The sequence below is a fragment of the Drosophila santomea genome, chromosome 3R (genome assembly GCF_016746245.2).
Source record: "Drosophila santomea strain STO CAGO 1482 chromosome 3R, Prin_Dsan_1.1, whole genome shotgun sequence".
NCBI classification, from domain to species: domain Eukaryota; kingdom Metazoa; phylum Arthropoda; class Insecta; order Diptera; family Drosophilidae; genus Drosophila; species Drosophila santomea.
In genome coordinates, this window is record NC_053019.2 from 783,409 (window position 1) to 806,040 (window position 22,632).

Genomic DNA, 22,632 nt, shown 5'->3' on the forward strand with positions numbered 1-22,632 from the left:
CATACACGCTCCTTTCACGTAATTAATTTATGTTACACAGAGTTTTCCGACTGTTAGAAAAATAGTCTTGTATTTTAGACCCTAGTTTTTAAATTTACTCGTACTTACATAAAACGCACTGTTATTCGATAGCAGATAGCAGTACCAAACAGCAGCCACCGATAATGGCAACAATCGTTTCTTCAGCGCCAGTCATCGGCTTGACGGAACATCGTAGATTTCCCACCTCTAAATTAAGTGCTCAATGAATTGCCTCTGCTCCGTTGTGCGGATAATTATCGGGTGCTGTTTAAGCTGCAAGTTTCCGTTACTCAGAGCCGCGTATGCTAAACCTCGACCGCGCCCACGCGCTGCCTAAAAGTCCAATACATTTAATCCGCAAACGTGACGCAAGTGAATTTTGGATGGCCAATGCCACTGCGTAAGTGTGAGTGCCGTGTGTGCCAAATAAAGATGCTTCTGATAATAAGATTAACTCTGCGCCCCCCACAACGTGGAATTTGGCGAGCAATATACATACATATGTGCCTTTAAGCTGGGATGAGCTAGCATGAGGAATAAAGTCAGTTTACGACGGCATCTTATGTCGTTACGCTTTTCATTTTGCAGTAGTCACTCTCACACAATAAAAATCGAATGGAAGTGATGGGGGTGGAACTGGGATTCGAAAACTCAATAGGTGACTTTCCCACACCAAGAGCCCAGACAAGAGTTGAGCGCGTGTCACAACTTCTCAACACGACTCATCTCGAAGGAGAAACTGAAATTAATAGCACGCACGAAAACGAAACGCAAAATTCAGTTTAAAACACAAAACGAGCACGCACGACGAATAAAAAAATATTTTATTATATGTATTTGATCATTAAGCGTTCGTATAAACTATTACAACAAGTTATTGTATACAATTTAAAGTTCGTCTAACGTTAAACCTAACGAAAATACTTTATTTATTTTAGTTAGGTATTAGTACTCCCCGATGTAGAAAATATCCATGCCATGCAGAACTATTAGGAATGTTTAAAATATTCTGTGCAAGTTCTTGCCGTATCTTTAAATTAGAGTTCGCCAAATGCTGCTCCCTAAGCTAGAACAATTACGGAACCAAAATGGGCTGGAGAAGATCAATGTCGTGAGAATCCCAGCTGTGGATTATGGAATTTTCTACAATTTTAAATGTCGTTTAACGGTCTTTTGAGCTTTCAAACTAGTATTAAACTTAATAATCAACTTCATTTCTACCAAGCCCAATCTTTTTATACCCTTGCATTATTAATTTTAGTGAGTAGTTTGTAAATTGGTCTGTACTTTCGTCAATTTTAAAGTTATCTGAGTGAAAATATCCAAAAATATTAATTACTGGTTGTACATACATGTATGTACGTCGGAACAGCTCAAAGAAGCTGGGTCCGCAAAAATCGAATTTTTGAAATTTGAAAGGTGGAATCGTTTGACCATGTTTGACCACCAATTACTTTTTTTTGACCACGTCCAGTTTTGAAGATATGGAATTTCGAAAATTTTCGAACGTCAAAAAGTTGACTTTTTTGAACTTTTTTTTTTAAATCGCAATAACTTTGTTTGCCCACGTTTGCCCACCCTTTAGAATTTTGAAAAAACTTTTAGTTTATAAAATATAAGCACTTAAGGAAATAGGCATTTTCCATACCTCAAAACTAAATATTTTCAAACAAAATCGTTTTTCAAAATAAATCTGAAATTATATGTTATTAAAGAACTGGTGTTCTTGCTCATTTTTTTTATTTACCTTTCGAATACTGTTCCAACGAGCTCAAAGATCAAAAATCGAATTTTTGAAATTTGAAAGGTGGAATCGTTTGACCATGTTTGACCACCAATTACTTTTTTTTGACCACGTCCAGTTTTGAAGAAATGGAATTTCGAAAATTTTCAAACGTCAAAAAGTTGACTTTTTGAATTTTTTTTTAAATCGCAATAACTTTGTTTGACCACGTTTGACCACCCTTTAGAATTTTGAAAAAACTTTTAGTTTAGAAAATATAAGCACTTAAGCAATTAAGCATTTTTCATACCTCAAAACTAAATATATTCAAACAAAATCGTTTGACCATCCTCTAAAATTGCATTCTAAAAGTTTGACCACCCTTCAAAAATTATTTTTTTCGTTTGCTTAAATATTTTCAAAAAAAATCGTTTGACCATCCTTTAGAATTCAAAAAACTCAACTTTTTGAAGTTCGAAAATTTTCGAATTTTTTCGAAATTTCATATCTTGAATACTGGACGTGGGCCAAAAAATCTAATTGGTGGGCAAACATGGTCAAACGATTCAACCTTTCCCATTTCGAAAATTCGATTTTTGCGGATGCGAAAAAATTCATTTGTAGATCATTAATTGAATTCCCATAGGATAAAGCTTGTTTATTATTTGTCAATAAATGGCATTGCAAATGACGTCAACATACATTTTAGGTGTGTTGATATGGTGTGCAACCACCACAAAGCCTGTGATGGTGCTCTTGCAAGTGCTAGTAGAAATGTGACGGGTGTTTTCCGGGTTTGCATACGACTGACTCTTGAGGATTTTTCTTGCTGTTTTACTTCTGTTTATTGGCTCTTCTAACTACATACATAAGGTGCAAAAATTAAGACTTTTGTGTGTTCATTTCTGTGTGCTTCTAGTTTTTATGGTTGGCTGCAGAATGGCACGAATAAAAGATCTCGTTTAACAATACATAATTCGTTTATTTTGTTTCTATTTCAGAAGCGTGGTGCGCGAGGAAATGACTACCATAAAGTTAAGCACAAACGGCGGATGCTTGGATTCCCCCGCAGAAGAGACGTCGCTGATTACGAGCAACAGTTTTTGCTTAACGCCAGGAAACAGAGACGGGATTGGTGTCCAGAAGAAAGCAACTACTGGAGCGGATCTGAACAGTACACACAAAGGTGAGCGGGATCTAGATATCTAGTATGCGAAGAGCCCTAAACGGTACTAACTCATTTCTGCACGTGAGACATTATCACACTGTGTGACGTAAAGTGAAGTAATGTTTTCTTATCATCCGTTAATCTAGGTTGTTCAATTAGTAGAAGTTTTAGTTTTTCCCAACATCACACTTTAAGAAGTCCATTTGACACTGTTATTCAAACACAACTTTTTAGCTTGAAAAGTGGAAAAATACAATAAACAATAATAAATCAATTAGGTTACATTTAAACGTTTCGGTTGTTTTTTTCGAGTTATAAGACTTTATGTTGGTATTACTGTTCAAGATATCGACCGCTGTCAAGTGTTTTATTCTCAATTTGATTTGCCAACGCCTAAACAACGCTTGCAAATAGTTCAATTTTATTTCGAAATATAGGTTCTGTGCGAAATATGTATCGCTCCCTACGTCCATTTAATCGTCGGCAAAATCGCCCATCATAGTAGTTAATTCGATTAATTCGTAAGAATTTTACGATTTCAAATTTTGATTTTAAATCATAGAATCGGTGCTCCGGTTTTCGAATTCGTAGGAATTTTTCGATTTGTAAAACGGGCACTTTTGTCTGCCCGAAATGAAAAAAAAGGCATTTATTTTTACATCAAATCAGATTTTATTAACTATGGGAAAGAAATAGTTGTCTAGTGGTCTATTGATGTTTATTCCACATAACCGCAAGATAGTTATTTTATAAAAGCTCAGATTTGACAAACAAAATGTTGCCGTCGGCAACAACAATATTCGATTTGGCGAGGGGTCGATAAGTACGTCGATAATAACTCGCATCCGCAGAGACGTCGTACAGAAGAAGGTTTTGCTGCAGTAGAGCGTAGCATTGAGGAAGACCCAAATGAGTCCATCCGCCATCGAGCACAGGAATTTGATCTGTTACCATCTACTCTATGGAAGATAGAGAAAATTTTGTTTAGCGATGAAGCGCACTAGTGTTTGAATAGCTCGTCAGCAAGCAAAACTTGTGTGGGGCTATGTGAAGTCATTGGTCTATGCGCATAAGCCACAAACGCTTAACGATTTGAGAGACAATATTCGCCATGTAATTTGCAATACACGGCCAAAAATTTAAAAAAAAAAAGGGCATTGAAAATGTGCCAGCAGTCATATGGCAAAAATCATATATAAAATGTAATGCCACAAGATTATCTTTCAATAAATTAATTTCATGTCTTTCGAACAATCTATCGTTGTTTTAATGCCATTTAAAGTTTTATAGTTAAAAAAAAACCTGTTAGCTTAGAAACTTATGTTAAAAATGTTGAATGAAATATTATGTGCTTTCATAGCAATTGCCAAAATTAACATATTTATATAGTAAATACATTTATTTTGCTTTCTGTTGATCTTGAAACGTCTATCAATTTTCAGACAATCTATTCAAATTGTCTGATTTTACGGTCAGTAATCGATTTAATTTTATTTGTTACGAAGCGTTTGTCCATATAATATCATTGAAATAAGATACCTAACGGGATTTTAAGAGACACTTAAGCCCCTCCAAGAAATATGACGGTTTACACTTTATCAATTGTAACAGGTTATATGGCTTAAATATTAGTCGATGATTTTTTTGGGATCGCAAGGGTGCCCGACTGTCTGCCAAACCAGAGAAATAATCGCATTTCTCGGAAAGAGCAGCGGTTTTTTGGGTGACAATTCAACAAAAAACAAGAGAGAACGCTATAGTCGAGTTTCCGTTACTCAGCTAGTGGGAGTGCGAAGGAGAGTCTTCAACACTGACAGTTTTTGGCGGTTTGTGGGCGTTATAGTGGGCGTGGCAAAAAGTTATTTAGCAAATCGATAGAAATTTACAAAACCCATACAAAAATATCAAAACATTTTACAAAAGTGTGGGCGTGGCAGCTTTGGGCGGTTTGTGAGCGTTAGGGTGGGCGTGGCAAAAAGTTCTTTGGCAAATTGATAGAAATTTACAAGATCAATACAAAAATGAAAAAATATCAAGACATTTTTCAAAAGTGTGGGCGTGGCAACTTTGGGCGGTTTGTGGGCGTTAGAGTGGGCGTGGCAACATGAATCGACTGCTGCTATATCTCTGGAGTCTGTATGCTTAATCTCAACTTTCTAGCTTTTGTAGTTCCTGAGATCTCGACGTTTATACGGACGGACAGACGGACGGAGAGACGTACGGGCAGACGGACATGGCCAGATCGCCTCGGCTATTGATCCTGATCAAGAATATATGTATATACTTTCAACGAATCTAGTATAACCTTTTACTCTACGAGTAACGGGTATAAAAATTAAGTGTGGGACTGGCAGTATTAGGTAGTTGTAAAACAAGGTTTCTAGGTTCGGTAACGGTTTCCTGTGTCTGTCACTACTCTACTTGCTCTATAGGCTTATAATGGTAGGGTGAGTTTGTTTGGTGTTCCTCAGAATGAATTAGCTTTTTTAGATATGTGTCTTTATCAGGCATTCAAGAACCAATTAAATAATAAACTTGACCCTGGATCTCAAATCGAGTCGGCTGAATTTATAAAACTAAACTAACAACTTAAAAAAGAACCAGTACAGCCGCGACATTTTTGTGATATCAAGTAACTAAGGCAATTCGAATTCAGTCGTCGAGTTATGCGGTACAAACAACTATAGTTGATATAGTTTGCAGTTTGTCAATGGTGGAAATGAAAACCGTAGGGCCTTTAAATACTATATTTGTCCACACTAGGATCTGAAATGTTGATGTCATGTGTCAACATATTAATTTGTCTTTTAGCCATGGATGCCTCCAAGCGCAAGAAACTAAGGTCGCGTAACGTACCACCTTCTCCGTTAGCCCAAAAAACGGATGTCATGTCGGCTTCTCTTAATCAGCCGAACTTCGGTGAGGTCAATAGAACCGATCTCAATTATTCCAAGGATCACCTTGATGCCTGGTTGGAGAATTGTTTACGCGATGCTACCAACGCTCAACTGTCTTCTTCATCTGAATTTTTAGACTTCATACCGCCCACAGCACCAGGTCACAAGCAAATGATTTTGACTCAACAGCAGCAGCTTAAACAGCAACTACAGCAGCAGAGGCAACAAGAATTGTCGAGGCCTACTCAACCGTATAGAGTGGGTCCAGGCACGCCCTTTAGCATGGGGATACAGCGCGTGAGTAGATGCTTTTACGAAATCTACATTTTGTAACTATATTGACAAGGCACATCAAACGAAATTTCCTTTTTACAGAATTCGAACTCTCTTAGTCATCGATATCCAATGCTGTTTCCACCTCAGAGCCTTAACAGCTATGGAATGTCCTTCGGTGGCGATGGTGGGCAGGAGTTTGCAAGCTTACCTCCCCTAAACGACATCATGGGAGGGCCGGAAGGGCTTGGGTCCGAGCACGAACCGAATTCCACGGATGTGCTTAATGGCAGCGGAAGCCATCCCAACATTAGCAAAGGGTAAGCAAAAACCATAAGTTCGTAATGAACTATTAAAGAGCCGCGCTTACCCCTGTGATAACAGATTTCGGTTCAGCGATCCGTGCCTACTGAACCCCTCCGATACCGACTTTAAGCTAAGTGCCCAGAATACACCAGATTGTCGAAATGATAACAACAATGGCAGTAGCTGTGATCAGGCACATCAAAACAAGTTTTTCGCGGCACTAATGGAGCAAATAAACATATTGCACGACACCAACTCCAAGATCTGCCGGAATTTGCATGATACAAAAGGTATGTTGTACGTAGGATTAAGTTAAGTTTTCGTTCCTGTCTGCTATAATATAATAGTATTTATATATTGTTCAACGTCTTAATTTACACAAATCTGGGATTTTTTAATCTTGTATGCTAATTTATATTATATAAGAATATGTTGCCTCTCATTTCCTCTTTCTATGTACTCTCTTGCACTTGCGAACACAATCACAGTTGATATCGAAGCTTTAAAGCACGCCCCTAATAGCCAGCCCTGGGCAGGTGCCGGTATTGGGGGCATGCGGCACCGTAGAGATAGCTTAAGCGGACTTAGCACACAAAGTCAACCTATTATTCTAGGCAGTGGATTGGGGGGGACACGGAGCCCAGCGTTAACAGTTCATTCAGGTATAACCTATACGGTACCCCAAACTTTGACATTCATAGGAGTTTATAATAACTTATATTCGCTTCTCATTTTTTTTAGGCGCTTACACTCCAGGAGGGATGACTGATGTCGTGCGGGAAGTTAGGGAGGCAGCGCGCGTACGAGAAGATGCACTGTTAAGTCGGTAAGAACTCAAAAACTATTAAATATATTTTAATATTGATTACTTTTTGTTCTCAGAGTCAAATTAATGGTTGAAGAATGTCAGTGTTCCTTAAACGAGGGAAATATCCGAATTATGAGAGATATTGATAATCTAAGGGTAAGTCCTAAAATAAATTGGCATATCAAATCTAAGTATTCGATTTTGGTTGTAGTCGCAAGTAATGCAGTTACAACTAGAGAAAAAGGAAACTAACAAACGCCTGTCACACCTGGAATTTGAAAACAAGTGCATGCGACAAGCTCTGGCCAATTGCTATAACCAGCGGCAAATCTATAACGACATTATTTACGAAAATGACCGTCCCCACGGATACCAAAAGCCATTTCCGAATGTAAGTAGCGGTGGAGATGTGGGTTCCGGAGCGCTCGGTATTCGAAGGGCGCAGTCCTTGAACCTGCACTATGGCACGATGCATCAAACGCCTTTTCAAGCGACACACTCTTTGGAAGAAGACGACGAAATAGAAAAGGAGCTGTTGGTAGAGCAAGCAAAACTGGACGCGGAAGAATCATCCCTGACTGACAACAAGTTACCGTGTTTGAACATCGGGCTTCAGACTCCCTCAACCTTAACTCTACACTCGCAGATACCTAAATCAGAACATCAAACAGTTAGAAGCCCTCCCATTTCTGACCAGATCAATCCGGGAATTCCACCGCTGCAGCTGCAGCGAAAGAAAAGGCGGGAGCTCAGCGAAGCGGCCTTCGTACCTAAGGAGACAAATCAACGTATTATTGCGTGGGTGTAGTATATGCTCTGTTCCATATTTTTAATTAATCATTTAAAACTATCTGAGCTCGGAAACTTATCTGAAAACTTACAAATTTTGCACTTCTGTTTTTATCTTTCGATGTTTATTTGTACTGTGCAACGTTATAGCCTGGAGAAAATTATTGAACACCTAAGTGCCCAGGTGACCGGTAAGTTGAATTGGAATCCGAACGTATCTGGCACAGCATCTAACCTAGCACTAGCATCGAAACTCAGCGTGGCGAACGGTCCGACAACGGACTTATAGTTTAAGCTACCAGCCGTTTCAAAAGCAAAAGAGTTGCGGCAACATAAAATATGTGTTACTCACTTATAGCATTTGGATGGATAAAAAGTTTTAAAATTATATAATTCAATAACATGTGATAAGCCCTAACTTATTATCAACTGTAATTTAAATAAGTTAAAATTCATTGCTTTCTGGCATCGATAAAACATATTTGGATACTAAAAACAAGATGTCACTAAATTTTTTAATGAATATGGTTTATTATTCTTATTATTATTATTTATTAATTCTTTTTTATTTAATTGAGGTACGTTGCACAACTTAGGAATGATTAACTAAAAAAACTTGTACCTATAGAAATGAACAAAAATTACTATAAAGAAACAAATACTTATAAATCGTTAGAATTTAGATAAATGGAAAAGTTATCTATTGATGTAAATTGCTAACCATATTTGTTAAGTGCCATTTAATTAATCACAAAATGTAATGTATTTATGTCAATAGACATACAAATATACTTTAATATGAAGGGAATTCGTTGATAGTCATTTTAAATTAAAAGTGTTTTAGGGTTTCTTACATATATAACGTACATATATGCGCATTTATTTAAAACATTCCATTAAAAAACACTCATACACATGTGCCAAATTAAATTGTAAACTGTTCCTTTTCTATAGGGCTCCTTGTTATTCGATTCGTCCATCCGCCAAAAAGTCCATCAAACCATATCTTACAACGCATCTATGTACATATATAAAAAACAAATAATTTATAACACAAATTTAAGACTTGAACAAAGGTGTTACTTGAACAAAGGTGTTACATAGCTACGGCTAATGAAATGTTTTAACAAAAAAAGGTTTTTTTTGTAATTATATAGGAAACAAACACACGTTCTACGTACATTGTGCCGCCATGTCACTGCTGTCGATTCCCAGCATAGCCAACTCGTCAAGCTCTAACTGACGGCGAAACTTCTCACTGTCTGAAGGCGATGCAGCCGGCTGTGGTATTTCCGAGATATCTGCTTGCTTGTTGAAGGCCTTGCTTTTCGTCTTATCGTCAAATAACGGCTCAGCTGGAGGCGAATTTGGCATTGGGATATCCTCTGCGTCAATTAATTTTAAGTTTTCTGCAGCGTCAGATTTGCCATTCAAAACCTGTGACTCTTCATCCTTCTTGGTTTTTTGAATATGTGATTTTTTTGAGACTTCTGTTTTATTGATTGTTACAAGGTGAATACCCTGCTTAGCCAAGTCTTGAAGATTAAGCTCACTGAGCACTGCGTCATCCTTAACAATGGTGGTGATAGTCACCTCTTCCTGCTTTTCACTGTTTTCATTTGATGTCTCCAAAATTAATCCGTCACTGGGGAATATTATATCAAGCGCTTCGACCAGGTCCTTTGGGAGTTCATCGTCGCGGGGTTGTGCTGCAGTGTCTAACGGATGCGGTACCAGGTCAGATTCGGTTTCATCAATGCCTGGGGGCAAGACGTCCACGCTGTTTTCATTGTCATGCTGATCGCCAGCCTCAAGGCCATGAGCGTTCCCATCAGAGCCTTCTCCAGGCGGTGGAGGAGGTGGGCAACTCGTCATTAAATTTGCAAACTGGACGGGATCTGGCATTAGCTCTTCGTAATCTACCATCATACCCGCATCAGGATGAAATGGGGGAGCATTGCCAAATGCATCTTCCATCATTGCCATTTGAATCTGAGCAGCTGTCGGTGCTTGTTGACGAGCAACTACCTGACTCGACGCTCCACCCAATGGGGGCGGCGGTGGAGGTGGTGCCTCCAAACAGCCGTTGGTGTAAACAGAAGTAGCATCGTAGTTAGAAGCTGGAACAGACTGTTTTTTGAATACTGGCATCTTACCGATGAAAGGCAGCTTTTTGACTCCCGGCAAGGAATTGCTACAGGGCTTTGATAACTTTAACTTTGACTTGCTTTCTGCATCCTTTTTGTCGCGCTTTATATCTGTTTGCTTGCGTTCCGGTACAGTACGGGGCCGAAACTCGGAATGCTTGATCACGGGACGCTCTACCCGTTCAATTGAGCGACTACGGCTGCGTCGACTTCGACCCTCACGGGATCGACTTCTCCGGCTGGATCTCATAGGCGAACGGGAGAAGTGTCGGCCACGACTACGTGACCGACGCCGGCGACCACGGTCTCTATCTCGCTCACGATCCCGCCAATCTCGATCTCGATCCCGTCCCCGACTTATGCTTCGAGAGTAACTGCGCCGCTTAGATCGTGAACGAGAACGACGTCCTCCACCCCGCCTGAACTTTTCGTCATTCGCTTCTATTGGTACTTCTTTATGGTTGTCCTGGTCACGAACTCCCTTGTAATTTAGCCTTCCTTTAAGCTGTTCCAACAGCTTTTTTTCACTCGCACTTATAACAGGCTGCACATTATTCCATTGCTTGGTATCATCCCGTTTATTTTGATCTTCCTTTTGTTCTTCGACACTGGTTGAAGTCCATTTACCCCGTCCTGAAGCAACTGTGCAATCCTTTATGATTGGTGGCGGTGGCGGCACAGACTGAAAAGGCACTTCCTGCTTTAAATTTGTTGATGTGCTTTCCTGCTTTCTCATGGCCAACCGTATTGATGCTGCAGCAGTTGACTTATCCAATTGACCAATTGGTTGCTGTTCGGCACGACCTTTCTTTGGTTGCTGTCCATTTTCCTCTTCCGACGAAGAGCTATCAGAGGATGACGATGTGCTGTTTGCATCCATTGTATATTGTTTGCTCTTTTTTCCGTGCTTGCGCTTATTTTTTTTTTTCTCACCGCTTTTCGTAAAAACAAAACCAAATATTATCTTCTGCGTCCAAATTATATATTCTAACCCTTACCTCTTTCTTTTCTTTTTTTTTGACGCCTTGTCCTCGTCTTCCTTGGCCTTTTTATTCTTGAAATCATCGTGGTCTTTCTGTTGATTCATGGCCCGCTCACGGTTTGCTTGCCACTCCATTTCATAGTTGGGATTCTGATTTATAAATAGCTACAATGGACGGGTTTTTAAAATGAATAAAATATACAAAAATGACCAGCGTATAATGAGCCATGAGCCGAAGAATAAAAGCAATTACATACAAGAGAGCCGAGTTCCCCGACTGTAAGATACCGTTACTCAGTTAGCTCTCCATTTCACTACAGGGTGTTTTAATTTGAAAAAACCTTTTTAAAAAGGTTTGGCAGATAGATAGAAATTATGGAAAAAAAATGTTTGGGCAGGTAAAAGATAAATTATCTTTGTAATTATAAGCCGATTTGATATTCCAATTGTGATGAAAAGATGACACAAAAGTAAAAGGCAAAATCTACTACAGAGATTGCACCTTTAAAACACAAAATTTTTGATAAAAATCCCCGAAATCGTATATAAATATTAATTAAATACAAAACCCTGCATAGACATGGTAAAGCATTTTCTGGCAATATAAAAAAATATTTCATCGGAGCTAATTTTAAGAAAGGGTACACACCTGATATTTATTTGAGTGAAGCCTAGACTTAAGATGAGCGGAAGCGCAGTGCAAGTCTCCAATCCAAACACTGCAGAGCTTGCAAAACCAAGCGTTAGCCGGCACGAGAAATTGCATGCCCCTAACGGGAACGCGCTTGGCAGGTGCGTTTTCAAATGTGGGAAAGGGATCATGGTCAATACCCACATGCCAGGGAGTTTCTATGGTCTCACGATTCATGTGTTCCTCGGCGTGCAAATGCTTTAAATAGTCTCGAGCAGACTTAGGAAAAACTGCACAGCTCTCGCACCAATGCTGTTCGGGATCAAAAAACACAAAATTGTAATTTTGTGCTGGGGTTGGTAATGTCTTCATTTCACCATGTCGCTGCTTTGACTTCATCGATTTGATGGCGCGGTGCTTTAGTCGATTTGTGGGACTACCTACAGCGCCGCCTGTATCTTCTTTGTCTTCGTTATCGGAAGACGAATCCGATGTACTAATAGATGATGAGCTGGATTCCGAGCTATCTGCCGAACTTTCACTGGAAGAGTGGGAGCGGCTAACCTGTTGTTCAGGCTGAGGCTTGCCATGTGACTTCTGCTTAGAAGGTTCATCATCAACATCTTCGTAGCCAATTATGCCGTTCAGCATGTCTATAACGTTTTCTATTGTATCCAGTTTCTTCTTAATTTGATTCTGTACCAGAAAGAATTGAGTTACATAGAATAACTAACAGATATCGTTTTGGGATTCCAATTCACCTGCAAGCGGTCGTTTTCTTCGATGAAATTCTTTGTGGTTGGTGAGGGTGGTGCTTCGCCGGCCGCCAGGTCCTCGCGCTGGTCTTTAAGCACTTTCATTTCTTTCTTGAGCAGCGTTACCTTTTTCACATAGTTTGCCCGCTGTTTCTTGAGCTCATCCTTTTGCTTCTCCGCTTCTTGGGCCACGGCTGCTGATCGACGGTATATAGATGGGGGATAAATAGATAGGTTCTAATTAAAAGCCATTCTTCCCAGAGAAATAAAAGTTCAAATTTCATTTACAAATGCATTCTCGAGTGCATTTCATCGGCTAATTACACTCGGAAGCAGTCGCCGTGATTGCTTGATCTGCCAGTCCTCGTTGAATGAAGAGCCAGTTGTGGTGACGACGGCGGGCGTCCAGGTCGGCGTAATTGCGTGTTTCGATTACTGCCACACAAAAACGGAAAAACTGCGTTTTCTATTTGGAATGAATTAACATTTCGAGACTCTCGCTCGGGTTGGTCTTGGTTAGGTCTTGCAGCGCGTATACTTCTAGAGTCTGATTGATCTGATTTTTACCCTAGACTTTTGGTAATTTCTGGTATGCGCGCAATTAAGTTACAAGTACAAGTAATCATGACAACAGTAATAAAACATAATGTGAGAGGTTTGCATGTGAATGTTCGTTGTGACCACATTTTAATTCATATCCACACTTACCGTCCTGAGGCGTCAAACCTGCGCCTTCAAGCGCTGGCACCTTCTGCTCCTCGCCTATCTCCTTGTCAGAAAGATTTTCGCGGGGCTTCTGTGGCTGGATCAGGGCGTCTGAAGCGGATGGCTGGACCCCGGCCATGGGCTGGTTCATCCAGACCGGCTGAGCGTACTCTGCAAAGTATATAAGGGCTAATCAATAAAGGGATTTTGACGTTAAATATTTAAAGAGTTACCGTTTACGCCCCACGAGCTTGTGGGGGGCGGACCATAGCCAGACCCAAAAGTGCTGTGGTCAGGCGGGGGACCTGGCATGCCGTACACCGGTTCCTGAGGTGGAAACGAGCCAGGCGGCATTCCGTATTGGTGACCGTAGACATTTTGTGGAGCGACGTATGATCCGTACATATGTGCGGCCATAACTCCATAGGCAGTTGTCATTTGAGAAGGTGGTCCTCCCTGCGGCGACGACGGTTTTTTTTTTGGGGACCAGCGACCTACCCGTCGGGGCGAGACGCTTCGCGATCGGGATCGTCCATACCGGCGTCCCCGACGTGGCGGAGAGCGCCTACGTTCGGGAGAGCGTCGTCGGTCACGATCAAAGCGACGGCGGGGATAACGCCCATAATCGGCCGAATCGTAACGACCACGACGCGGGGGAGTTAGCGAGCGGGACACGGAATGTCTTCGCCGAGTGTTCGACGGCGAGGTGTTGTGGGAATCCGACCGACCACGGGATGAAGAACGGCGCCTGGAACTCGACTTGCCGCGCTTTCCCGACCCACCGCTCCTAAGCTCGCAGTTGTTATTTCCGCTTTTCTCGTCGACGCCGGGTGGCCCTGGGGGCAGATCAAGATCGACCGCTTTACCGAGACGCCCATCCCCCAGCTGTATCAAAGCCGAGTCTTCGTCCATCTGACTGTTGGAAGATGTTTTTTCGACTTAAGCGCGCTATTTTGGAGTAATATCAATATCAGATCGAGGTTTTTCTGGCAATTTCCGAAATTACGTGTGGGTAGCAAAATAGTCCAATACAGGCGAACCTGAATAGTTATCGATACTACCTATGCTGTCATATATTGGCCACCATCAAAGATAACCAAGCTACAATCGAATATGTTTACTGCTTGAGCTAAATAGCATATTCACACCAAAGTCAAAAGTAATCGGTAAATACTATTATATACTAGTGCTGTGACATTGGCATTTCTTTCAGAATATAAAAAAATGAACAATCGGCAGGGAGTGACCCGAAGTATTTCCGGATAGATTTTCAACCAGCAAATTCTGTTATCGAAAATATACTACCTGGAAAATATTAAATTAAAAACCTAAATATTTTTTATTGTTTGATTTTGTTTTGAATTAGGTTTTTCTTGTTAAGGTCCAAAACCACGCTTCTAAAGAAACAAACTTGCTTGTGAGTTACTTATATTTTTCATTTTATTATGTATTTCAAATAGTATATTAACAATCATTTTTGTAATGAAAAATTGCGTGTCTAATTGTAACTATTTTAGTTTGCCCAGATTGTAGTCAAGGGCAAGCACAGCTATCTACTTCTTCCTCTCTCGAGTGTTTACATTATGCCAATTTATAAAAGCATTTTCTGGTAGTAGCTGCACTTGCTTACTATACTGCTGCAACAATGTAACTATAAAAGGCTTCGAGTACTTCCAGAAGACCATAGTTTTTCGGAAGATGAAGGTTCAGCTCGCTCTAACCTCTCTACTGGTGATTTCGTGGGGTGTCGCCCTTGCTTATGATGGTGACGGACAGCCGGGTTGCAAGACTCAAGCCGAGCTAGACATTGCCGTTTTCCGCAACAATTGGGATGCCACATCGTATTGGAAGTGTGAGACACTTAACAAACCAGCAATTGAAATGAAGTGTCCCAGCGAAACAGGATTCATGGATAGTCTCAAGAACTGCGTCAACTGGGAGGAATGGGAATGGGAAAAACCAGTGGAGCCCATCAGCGAAGCGGATCAGTGACCAAATGCACAAAAATAAGAACAGATGAATGTGATTATTTATGATGTTAAATTGAGAATAAAAAAACTACGTTTCAGATGGTTTATGTAGCAAAGCAAATTCTGATAGTAACGAAAGCTGCAGAATCGAGATTTAGTCGCGCGTGCGAAGACCCCAAATAGAGGTGCGTCGCGTGCCAACTGTCGGTCGGGATACCGAGCTGTGAATGAATTTGTTAATACCCATTTTTGGAAGTTGTTTCTCAAGGACTTCCATTGCAGCGTCCGACAGCATTCCAAATATGTCTAAATAGGTTAGCGAGGGCATACTTTTAAGTTCACTGCAACGAAAATGGTGGGGTAGATATTAATCAGACGCGAGCTGGAAAAAGCTTACATAAATTTGGTTGCAGGAATAAGATAACATCGAGAAACGGACAAATATTCCAGCATCTTGAACTTCATAATTGCAGTAATGACTGTTGGGGTTAGACTATTGCAATCAGAAAGATCAAGCTCCAACAACTGAGGGCAGCGGTTTTGCAGCGATGCAACATCTAAATAAAATATTTTTAAACCAATAAGGATCATTATAAGTCGACGCAAACTGCTTACGAGAGTCAAACAAAACGCGGCGACAGCCAGCAATATTTAGCCGAATTACGTTTGAAGAAATGTGGGTAACCAACGCCGTTACAGCATCCGCACTCAGGTCAGTCCAAGATATGTTCAAGCTGCTTAAGCTGATAAGAGACTTCATCATTAGACGAACACTGTTGGCCGTTAGTCCGCTAGCCATAGTCAGATTAACCGCCTCCAAAGCTTTATTCTTTGCGATCTCTGCACAGATGCTGTCATCGAGCTCAGTATTCTCTAGGCTTATTTTCTTTAGATGACGGCAGTGGGACAATAGTCTGAGCAGTGAGCTTCGTGTGATAGAGGCCATACTCAGGTCGAGATATTGTAGTCGCACTGTAAACGCTTCTGTTAATGGGGCAAATGCGGGGTCCTGGATCTACAGTAAAGAGATTAAACAACTCAATGCTCTTGTTCTGCAAAAACAAAACGTTAGCTGTTACTTACACTAGTCTGGGCCAGACGTAGTACAAGGACCCCCCGCCTAACAATTTCCTCTAGGGCACGTGGTCTAATGGTCCGCAAACCCAAATCCAGCCTTGTCCACAAAGAGTCATCATGGGAGCAGCGGTTAAAGCGTCGACAAACGGTAGCCATGCGCAACAGCGTCTTCTTCGGGAGCCACTTAAAGATGTAAAGTAGTATTTCGTCTGAAAGTCTTTCAAAGTAGTTTATGCCGCTGCTGATGTGGGCACTCATGGCCGGGGTGCGGAACACAAAGAAACCGTCCCTGGGAATCATTCGGGTTGTGATCTGTGCTGACGAGGGCTTTTTTGTCAGGCAACCTTGCGCCAACCTGCTGGTTGATGGCTGAAAATTGAGCGAAGCCGTGCCATCAATCTGATTGTTACAGGTGACTGCGACCAGGGGGTTGCGCAAACGTTTGCTGGGCGAGTTTGAATTGCTGCTACCTTCAGAGCATAACGCTGAGCGCTTGGTCTGCGCCAGAATCTGCAGGTTCTCGGCCGATTGGCGGCACATCGCCAGTGAATCCTCCACAGCATGGCTGTCTAGCGTGGTATCCCCCGTAGCTCCCATGCTTAGCCGCTGTGTATGCTGTAGCTTGTGCGTCATACGAGGAACACTGGCGTACGGAGTCGTCTCGTTGGAGTTGTCGTCGCTGGTGACACCAGCACTAACCGCCAAAGCGATGGCCGAGAGCGCTGAGGAGCTGCTTTCTTCGGAGTCCAGCATTCCGATTCCCATTTCTTCTAGGGCCTCAAAAGTAAGTGCCGGGGGCGAGGAAGGGTGCTCGTAGTGCGATGACTTCGTGGTGGAAACTAAAGCGCCCACAACAGAAACTTGGTTCTTATTGGTCGAGCGCTTTCTGCAATAGTCGGACATTGGTTAAAAGTGTGCAGCTCGATCGTGCTTCATCAGCAAGGGGTCAAGAACCCTTCAATTCATTAAGTCACTTTCTTGACCTCGTTTGAACACTTGTGGCGCGTGTGTCGTCACTGGAGAAATTCAGTGCCCCCTTGTTTTACCTTAAGTACCAAGCTCACCTGGTCACCGGGCAAAAATTTTCCATATTTTCGCAGCCTCTGTGTTTGCGACTGCTCATATTTACACGACATCTACTATTTTTCACGTAAACACAAAAACTTCGCGCTATTTTTGCAGGGAACCAGGGCAGTCGAATAAGTTTTCTATGGGAATTGTATCGTTATCGAATATACCAGAAGTGCCGGGGTTGCCAGACCGAATACCAAAAGAATGTTACCGTACGCATTGAGAAAAAATATTTGTTCAGTCTTCTCTTCCGAAAGAAAACAAAGGCAAAAAAGTTTATATCAATTGTTTACTTGTAAAACAACCAGTTGTTTTGTGAAACAAAGACTATATTTGCAATCGGCCAACATTATCATAAAAGGGTAAACAAAGAGCTTCGAGGCCACTGGCTTTGGGTCCTCTGCTAACTTACCAGCCTTTCTTCGCTGCAGCTGGAGTCTGGCTCTATATTTCTTAATGGTGAAAACAGCCTAGCCCCTACCTATATCACCGGTCTTCTAGGAGCATTATTAAGATGAGCTTGCACACACGTGCGTTAGTCTTCTCCACCTTCTTCGGCAGCTGCCTAGCTATTGGCCTCTTGCTCGTCAGCATGACTACTAACCACTGGGTGCGGGCCACTCCACGCCGCAAGAACTCGTTGGATGCCAAAGGCGAATTCAACTTCGGACTCTTTTACGGCAGCTACCACCTGAATCCTGGATTCGGATTCCGCACAAATTCGGTTGATGGTGAGTGAATAAAGTAGCCGGGGATAAAGGGAAGCACTATCTAGGTGGTGATCCACTCATTACCTGCATTGTGAATTGGATTAAACTCCTTGGCATCTTTTTAAATACACGAATCCGCGATTATTAGGGCATGTATTAGTTAAATACGTACACGCACGTATACGTAAAAAGAGAGAACGCTCTACCCGTTACTCAGCTAGTGGAAGTGCGAAGGAGAAATTTAAAAACTGACGGTTTTTGACGGTTTGCGGCCGTAAGAGTATGCTTCGAAAGATTTTTCGCAAGCCAAAAAAAAATGAAAAGATATCAAAACATTTTTTTAAAAGTGAGGGCGTGGCAGCTTTGGGCACAAATAACAAAAGTAAAGTAAAGTAAAAATGTAATTTATATACCTGTGACTTGTAGCTCAAGATGCATGAGCGTTAAAATATCCGGGTAAAAATTGCTGAGACTTTTGACACATGAGCATTGCATGTTTGTTTTAAACGCATTCATACACAAAAACATAAAAATTGTTTATACTTTTGGTTACATATGTATTGTAATTCCTACAAAAATGCTAACTAAACGTGTTTTTTTTTATTATTATTCATCACACAAGAGGCACAATTTTTATTTAGCTTTCAGCCAGATAAAGATAATTTCGTTAAATTTTGGGTTTAAAACGTTAAACACCCACAAAAACGTCTTTCTCTTAGTATTATAAATAACTCATGAGCCTAATTAAATTGTAAGCAACATAGGAGAAAACAGAAAGAGAGAAACTTTATAGTCGAGCTGACCAAATATCAGCTACCTCAGACAGTGGAAATGCGAAGAATTTCAAAAATTTCCTGGCAAACCGATAGAAATAGGAACAACAAAAATAACATGGGAAAATATATGGGAAATAATAAAATTGGGGGAAAACAATCATGAAATTAAAAAATGGTCAAATGGTCAAAACTGGGTCGTGGCCAGTGTTTGTGGTATACCGATAAAAATAGGAAAGACAAACAGTTTTTTTGTATTGTTTGAGATTTCGACGTTCATACGGGCGGGACTAACTGACTTTGCTAGATCGACCCGGCTATTGATCCTGGTCAAGAATATATTTACTTTATATGATGGGAAAAGCTTACCTCTACCTGTTACAAGCTTTTCGACGAATATATATACATATATACACTTTTTACTCTACTAAGAACGGGTATAAAAACGTCATAAAAGCTGCAGCTATCGAGATGCAAATAAAATGTACAATTTCTTAAGTAATGGGATGCACTCTAACCTTCGTTATTGTTCACGATATTTTTAGTGTACACATATGTTCGAACAGAAAATGGCGATACCAGCTTCGGGCTCTGGCTACTTACTACCGTAGGCACCGGCTTCGCACTCCTGGCCTGCGCTGTGGCCGCAATCGCCGCTGTCCTTAAGTCAGCCTCTGCGGCCAAAAGAGGAGGCGCAATGATGCTTCTCCTGACCTCCAACATTTGCGCTGCGGCAGCGCAAATAGTGGCGTTTGTGGCTTGGCTGGTGCAGTTCTACCAATACTTTATACATAACGTTCTTTTAACCGAGCACCAGCAGCAGCACTGGTATAGCAATGGACTGGCCTATCTTGGTTACAGCTTCTACCTGGTCGTGATATCTACCGTCGTGGTGCTGCTGAATATCGCCGTCCTGATGTATGCCCGGCGACGCGACCTCCGCGACCGACAATGCTTGGAGGCGCCAAGTGACGATAAAAACAAGGCCGCCATAATGCTGTACTAAGGAAGACGAGAAAAATTCCCAAATTAACCTCTACAGATCTGCTTGACAAACGTTCGAGCAGCGACATTTAGTAATCTCAGTGGCTCAAATAGTTTTGCCTTACTTAATAATGCCTTTACCTTGCCAACAACAAGGGCTGCCTATATTCTCATTTCAATTTGTGGTATATTCGTTTCAATAAGTGTTTACCCCTATGATTTTTCAGCGAAATAAGAGAACCTTAAGCGCACAGCACTGCCAGCACCTATTTATATATCTTTTACATCCATATACATACTAAAATGTCATTTTTCCATAACGTGTATTTAATGCCATCGGCAGCCAAGTATTTTTATGTGCATATTTACAAATAAAACAACAGTCATTGTTCAAAAAAAGAAAACTCGAGCGCTTTGTGTACTAATTGATCCATCAGATCAAGGCCACCCTGGGGGAATTGGGAATTAGCTCATTGGAAGAGCACACGATACACCTCCGCATAGTAAAAGAAACTCCAAGAACAAGTACATTAAAAATAGGTCCGTATGTCAGATAGCTGATGAATTGTCAAAGAATCCTACCTTCTCCCAAATGTCAAAACATTTCTTCGGTCGGAAACAGTCCGGACCTCACAGTGAGCGCAGTATCCAAATGTCATTACATTCAATTTCGCAAACAAATCAATTATATATTTTCTATAAGAGCAAATGAATATATCTGTTTCCTTTCTGGGACCTCTGACGGCTTGTGCGACCCCAAAAGGAACGCGGCACCTTCGGTTGCAGCAGATAGAGCCAATTATGTCATCATTAGTTTTCAAGGCTCATGTTGATGTGAAAACGGTCCCGTACTTCCGGCACCACCTACTGTTTGCTATTTGGCCCGATGTCCTGCTGGGTAACTCTCGGGTGTTCTTTGGTTAGTTTTTGGTGTGATGCAGTGACATTGCGCAATTTTTGTCGACGCGTTTTTGATTGAATCTTGATCGCTGCCTTTGCTGGCGATGAACAACAGGAACTTTTCCAAACTATCTCTGATCTTTCTGGCCCGCGACTTATCTAGGTAAACAGCTTAGGACCACGTGTGGGTATTTGGGCAAACCAGGCGTTTCTACTATCTGTGTATAAAAGGCATTATGAAAGATCTGGCGTTTGGATTAGACCGCAAATTGCGTATATATTTAGACACTGTTCGAGTACGGGGCTCAGGTGCCTAGGTCGAGCTCGGCGAGATTAGGGAGCGGACAATCAACTTATTGTGAGAGTTTATGTAGATAAATCGTCGTTTAGCGGTTTCGGGACATACCCAGTTATCCGCATAAGATCTGCTGACAGACCCCTGGGAAATACGATCGCAAAGCGCTACAGACGAAAGGAATATCGTCAAACTGGGATTCTTAAGTAATTTTGAAATGCCAGAGACACCTTATGCAAACATAATTAACTGGAAATGATTCCGTTTACTACTGGGAATAGAGCCGCCTACTCCCGCTCGGTCTGCTTGTTTACTTGATTGGACCTTAGATTTGATGGAGCATAGCTCCTCTATTCATCTAAAAAGCATTTCCAGAGCCGCAAAACTGACGGCTAATAAATAAATAAAATTATAAATTTCTCAATTAAATGGATCCTCTGACAAGTCGTACAGAAGTCTTCTACCCCTCATGCCCTCGGTTGCGCACTGTCCCGCTTGTTCTCATTCATCCCTGTCCGAGCCACAAGGGATGAGGGTTGCTCGGCCAGGGGATGAAAATGAAATAGTCATCACAGCACTTTTTAGACTGAGGAGAACTGGCGCTGAGAAAAGTAGCCGACTCCATTTTTTATTCCGACGCACTCTTTGCTTGTTTTGATCCCTGGGGTTTCGCAGTGCTTCTATTTCAATTGCAAAATTATGGCCCGTATATTTTTCTATTTGTGATACAAGACAGTTCAATTCCTCGACATGTGCGCTCTGGGTGGGCAGGATAGTGTCACTGATAGTCCTGTCAATTAGCACCTTGCAAACTTTTTTCGGACCACCCGAGGAACCTTGACTGTTGTTTGGCCTCTTTGTGGTTTGAATGGTCCTACATTGTTTTACGATGTCTAAAGGTTATCAATAGCCAAACTACTTTCTTGTTGGAAAGCCATTTCTTTCGTTTTCATATTGTCTGTGCAACAAAGCAGTATTATACGGAAAAATCTAGAGCAATTTTAAGATATCTTGCGTTTAAATTATTAAATCCAGGAAATCTAATGACTAATATCAATGTTTTCTTTATTTCTTGACCTAATACTGTAACTGCGTGAACTTTGTTTATATAATATTATTCGTTGAATTCAAACTTGATAAAACATTACCCATATGCTACTTTCCACTTTTTGTTGAATATTTACATGTTACTTATATTAATAATAAAACAAGAGAGAACGATATAGTCGAGTTCCCCGACTATCTGATACCCGTTACTCAGCTAGTGGAAGGGAGAAGGAGAGTCTTAAACACAATTTTTGGCGGTTTGTAGGCGTTATAGTGGGCGTGGCAGAAAGTTTTTTGGCAAATCGATAGAAATTTACAAGACTAAAACAAAAATGAAAAAATATCAAAACATTTTTCAAAAGGGTGGGCGTGGAAGCTTTGGTCGGTTTGTGGGCGTTAGAGTGGGCGTGGAAAAAAAAAGTTTTATGGCAAATCGATAGAAATTAACAAGATCAATACAAAAATGAAAAAATATCAAAACATTTTTTAAAAGTGTGGGCGTGGCAGTTTTGGGCAGTTTGTGGGCGTTAGAGTGGGCGTGGCAACACGAATCGACAAACTTGCGCTGCTTCTATGTCTCTGGAGTCTGTATGCTTAATC

The 22,632-nt window shown here is 41.1% G+C and overlaps 5 protein-coding genes across 16 annotated transcripts; 3 read left to right on the forward strand and 2 right to left on the reverse strand.

Annotated features, from left to right (window-relative positions):
• Positions 1-208: 208 nt before the first annotated feature.
• Positions 209-9,043, forward strand: LOC120452331. Of its 7 annotated transcripts, none has more exons than XM_039636491.2 (10): positions 210-421; positions 2,746-2,930; positions 5,724-6,106; positions 6,185-6,402; positions 6,467-6,678; positions 6,877-7,050; positions 7,130-7,214; positions 7,271-7,352; positions 7,408-7,994; positions 8,136-9,043. In XM_039636491.2, the coding sequence occupies exons 1-10, from the start codon at positions 324-326 to the stop codon at positions 8,272-8,274; spliced, it is 2,163 nt and encodes a 720-aa protein (XP_039492425.1). In that variant the 5' UTR covers positions 210-323; the 3' UTR covers positions 8,275-9,043. The 7 variants fall into 7 exon arrangements, 5 of the variants coding, with proteins under 5 accessions (XP_039492425.1, XP_039492426.1, XP_039492428.1 ...); XM_039636492.2 differs by having other exon boundaries at positions 2,749-2,930; XM_039636493.2 differs by having other exon boundaries at positions 290-427.
• On the reverse strand, positions 8,824-14,262 carry LOC120452329 (zinc finger matrin-type protein CG9776). Of its 6 annotated transcripts, XM_039636483.2 has the most exons (8): positions 14,212-14,229; positions 13,439-14,153; positions 13,209-13,376; positions 12,507-12,697; positions 11,764-12,441; positions 11,131-11,279; positions 9,167-11,067; positions 8,824-9,003 (listed from the first exon to the last, which is right to left on the reverse strand). In XM_039636483.2, the coding sequence occupies exons 2-8, from the start codon at positions 14,115-14,117 to the stop codon at positions 8,993-8,995; spliced, it is 3,777 nt and encodes a 1,258-aa protein (XP_039492417.1). In that variant the 5' UTR covers positions 14,118-14,153; positions 14,212-14,229; the 3' UTR covers positions 8,824-8,992. The 6 variants fall into 6 exon arrangements, with proteins under 6 accessions (XP_039492417.1, XP_039492418.1, XP_039492416.1 ...); XM_039636484.2 differs by having other exon boundaries at positions 12,507-12,694; positions 13,439-14,262; XM_039636482.2 differs by having other exon boundaries at positions 13,439-14,262.
• Positions 14,263-14,882: 620 nt separating this feature from the next.
• Positions 14,883-15,296, forward strand: LOC120452336. Its single transcript, XM_039636499.2, has one exon. It carries the CDS (start codon positions 14,904-14,906, stop codon positions 15,195-15,197), a length of 294 nt encoding a protein of 97 aa, XP_039492433.1. The 5' UTR covers positions 14,883-14,903; the 3' UTR covers positions 15,198-15,296.
• Positions 15,213-17,474, reverse strand: LOC120452334 (S-phase kinase-associated protein 2). The gene is made up of 5 exons (XM_039636497.2): positions 17,317-17,474; positions 16,259-17,138; positions 15,791-16,190; positions 15,573-15,732; positions 15,213-15,516 (listed from the first exon to the last, which is right to left on the reverse strand). Exons 1-5 carry the CDS (start codon positions 17,373-17,375, stop codon positions 15,330-15,332), a joined length of 1,686 nt encoding a protein of 561 aa, XP_039492431.1. The 5' UTR covers positions 17,376-17,474; the 3' UTR covers positions 15,213-15,329.
• Positions 17,475-17,530: 56 nt separating this feature from the next.
• On the forward strand, positions 17,531-20,194 carry LOC120452335. The gene is made up of 3 exons (XM_039636498.1): positions 17,531-17,685; positions 17,755-18,054; positions 19,352-20,194. The coding sequence occupies exons 2-3, from the start codon at positions 17,838-17,840 to the stop codon at positions 19,810-19,812; spliced, it is 678 nt and encodes a 225-aa protein (XP_039492432.1). The 5' UTR covers positions 17,531-17,685; positions 17,755-17,837; the 3' UTR covers positions 19,813-20,194.
• The last annotated feature ends 2,438 nt before the right edge of the window (positions 20,195-22,632 follow it).

Coding starts and splice junctions, on each gene's coding strand:
- LOC120452331 (XM_039636491.2), top strand. CDS start 324: ATGCTAAACCTCGACCGCGCCCACGCGCTGCCTAAAAGTCCAATACAT. Junction 2,931..5,723: donor TCTGAACAGTACACACAAAG/GTGAGCGGGATC, acceptor TTTGTCTTTTAG/CCATGGATGCCTCCAAGCGC. Junction 7,995..8,135: donor ACAAATCAACGTATTATTGC/GTGGGTGTAGTA, acceptor GCAACGTTATAG/CCTGGAGAAAATTATTGAAC.
- LOC120452329 (XM_039636482.2), bottom strand. CDS start 14,117: ATGGACGAAGACTCGGCTTTGATACAGCTGGGGGATGGGCGTCTCGGT. Junction 13,377..13,438: donor AAGCTCGTGGGGCGTAAACG/GTAACTCTTTAA, acceptor TATACTTTGCAG/AGTACGCTCAGCCGGTCTGG. Junction 11,068..11,130: donor AAAAAAAAGAAAAGAAAGAG/GTAAGGGTTAGA, acceptor TTTTACGAAAAG/CGGTGAGAAAAAAAAAAATA.
- LOC120452336 (XM_039636499.2), top strand. CDS start 14,904: ATGAAGGTTCAGCTCGCTCTAACCTCTCTACTGGTGATTTCGTGGGGT.
- LOC120452334 (XM_039636497.2), bottom strand. CDS start 17,375: ATGAGCAGTCGCAAACACAGAGGCTGCGAAAATATGGAAAATTTTTGC. Junction 16,191..16,258: donor TACGTCTGGCCCAGACTAGT/GTAAGTAACAGC, acceptor TCTTTACTGTAG/ATCCAGGACCCCGCATTTGC. Junction 15,517..15,572: donor ATTCCTGCAACCAAATTTAT/GTAAGCTTTTTC, acceptor TTTTCGTTGCAG/TGAACTTAAAAGTATGCCCT.
- LOC120452335 (XM_039636498.1), top strand. CDS start 17,838: ATGAGCTTGCACACACGTGCGTTAGTCTTCTCCACCTTCTTCGGCAGC. Junction 18,055..19,351: donor CCGCACAAATTCGGTTGATG/GTGAGTGAATAA, acceptor CGATATTTTTAG/TGTACACATATGTTCGAACA.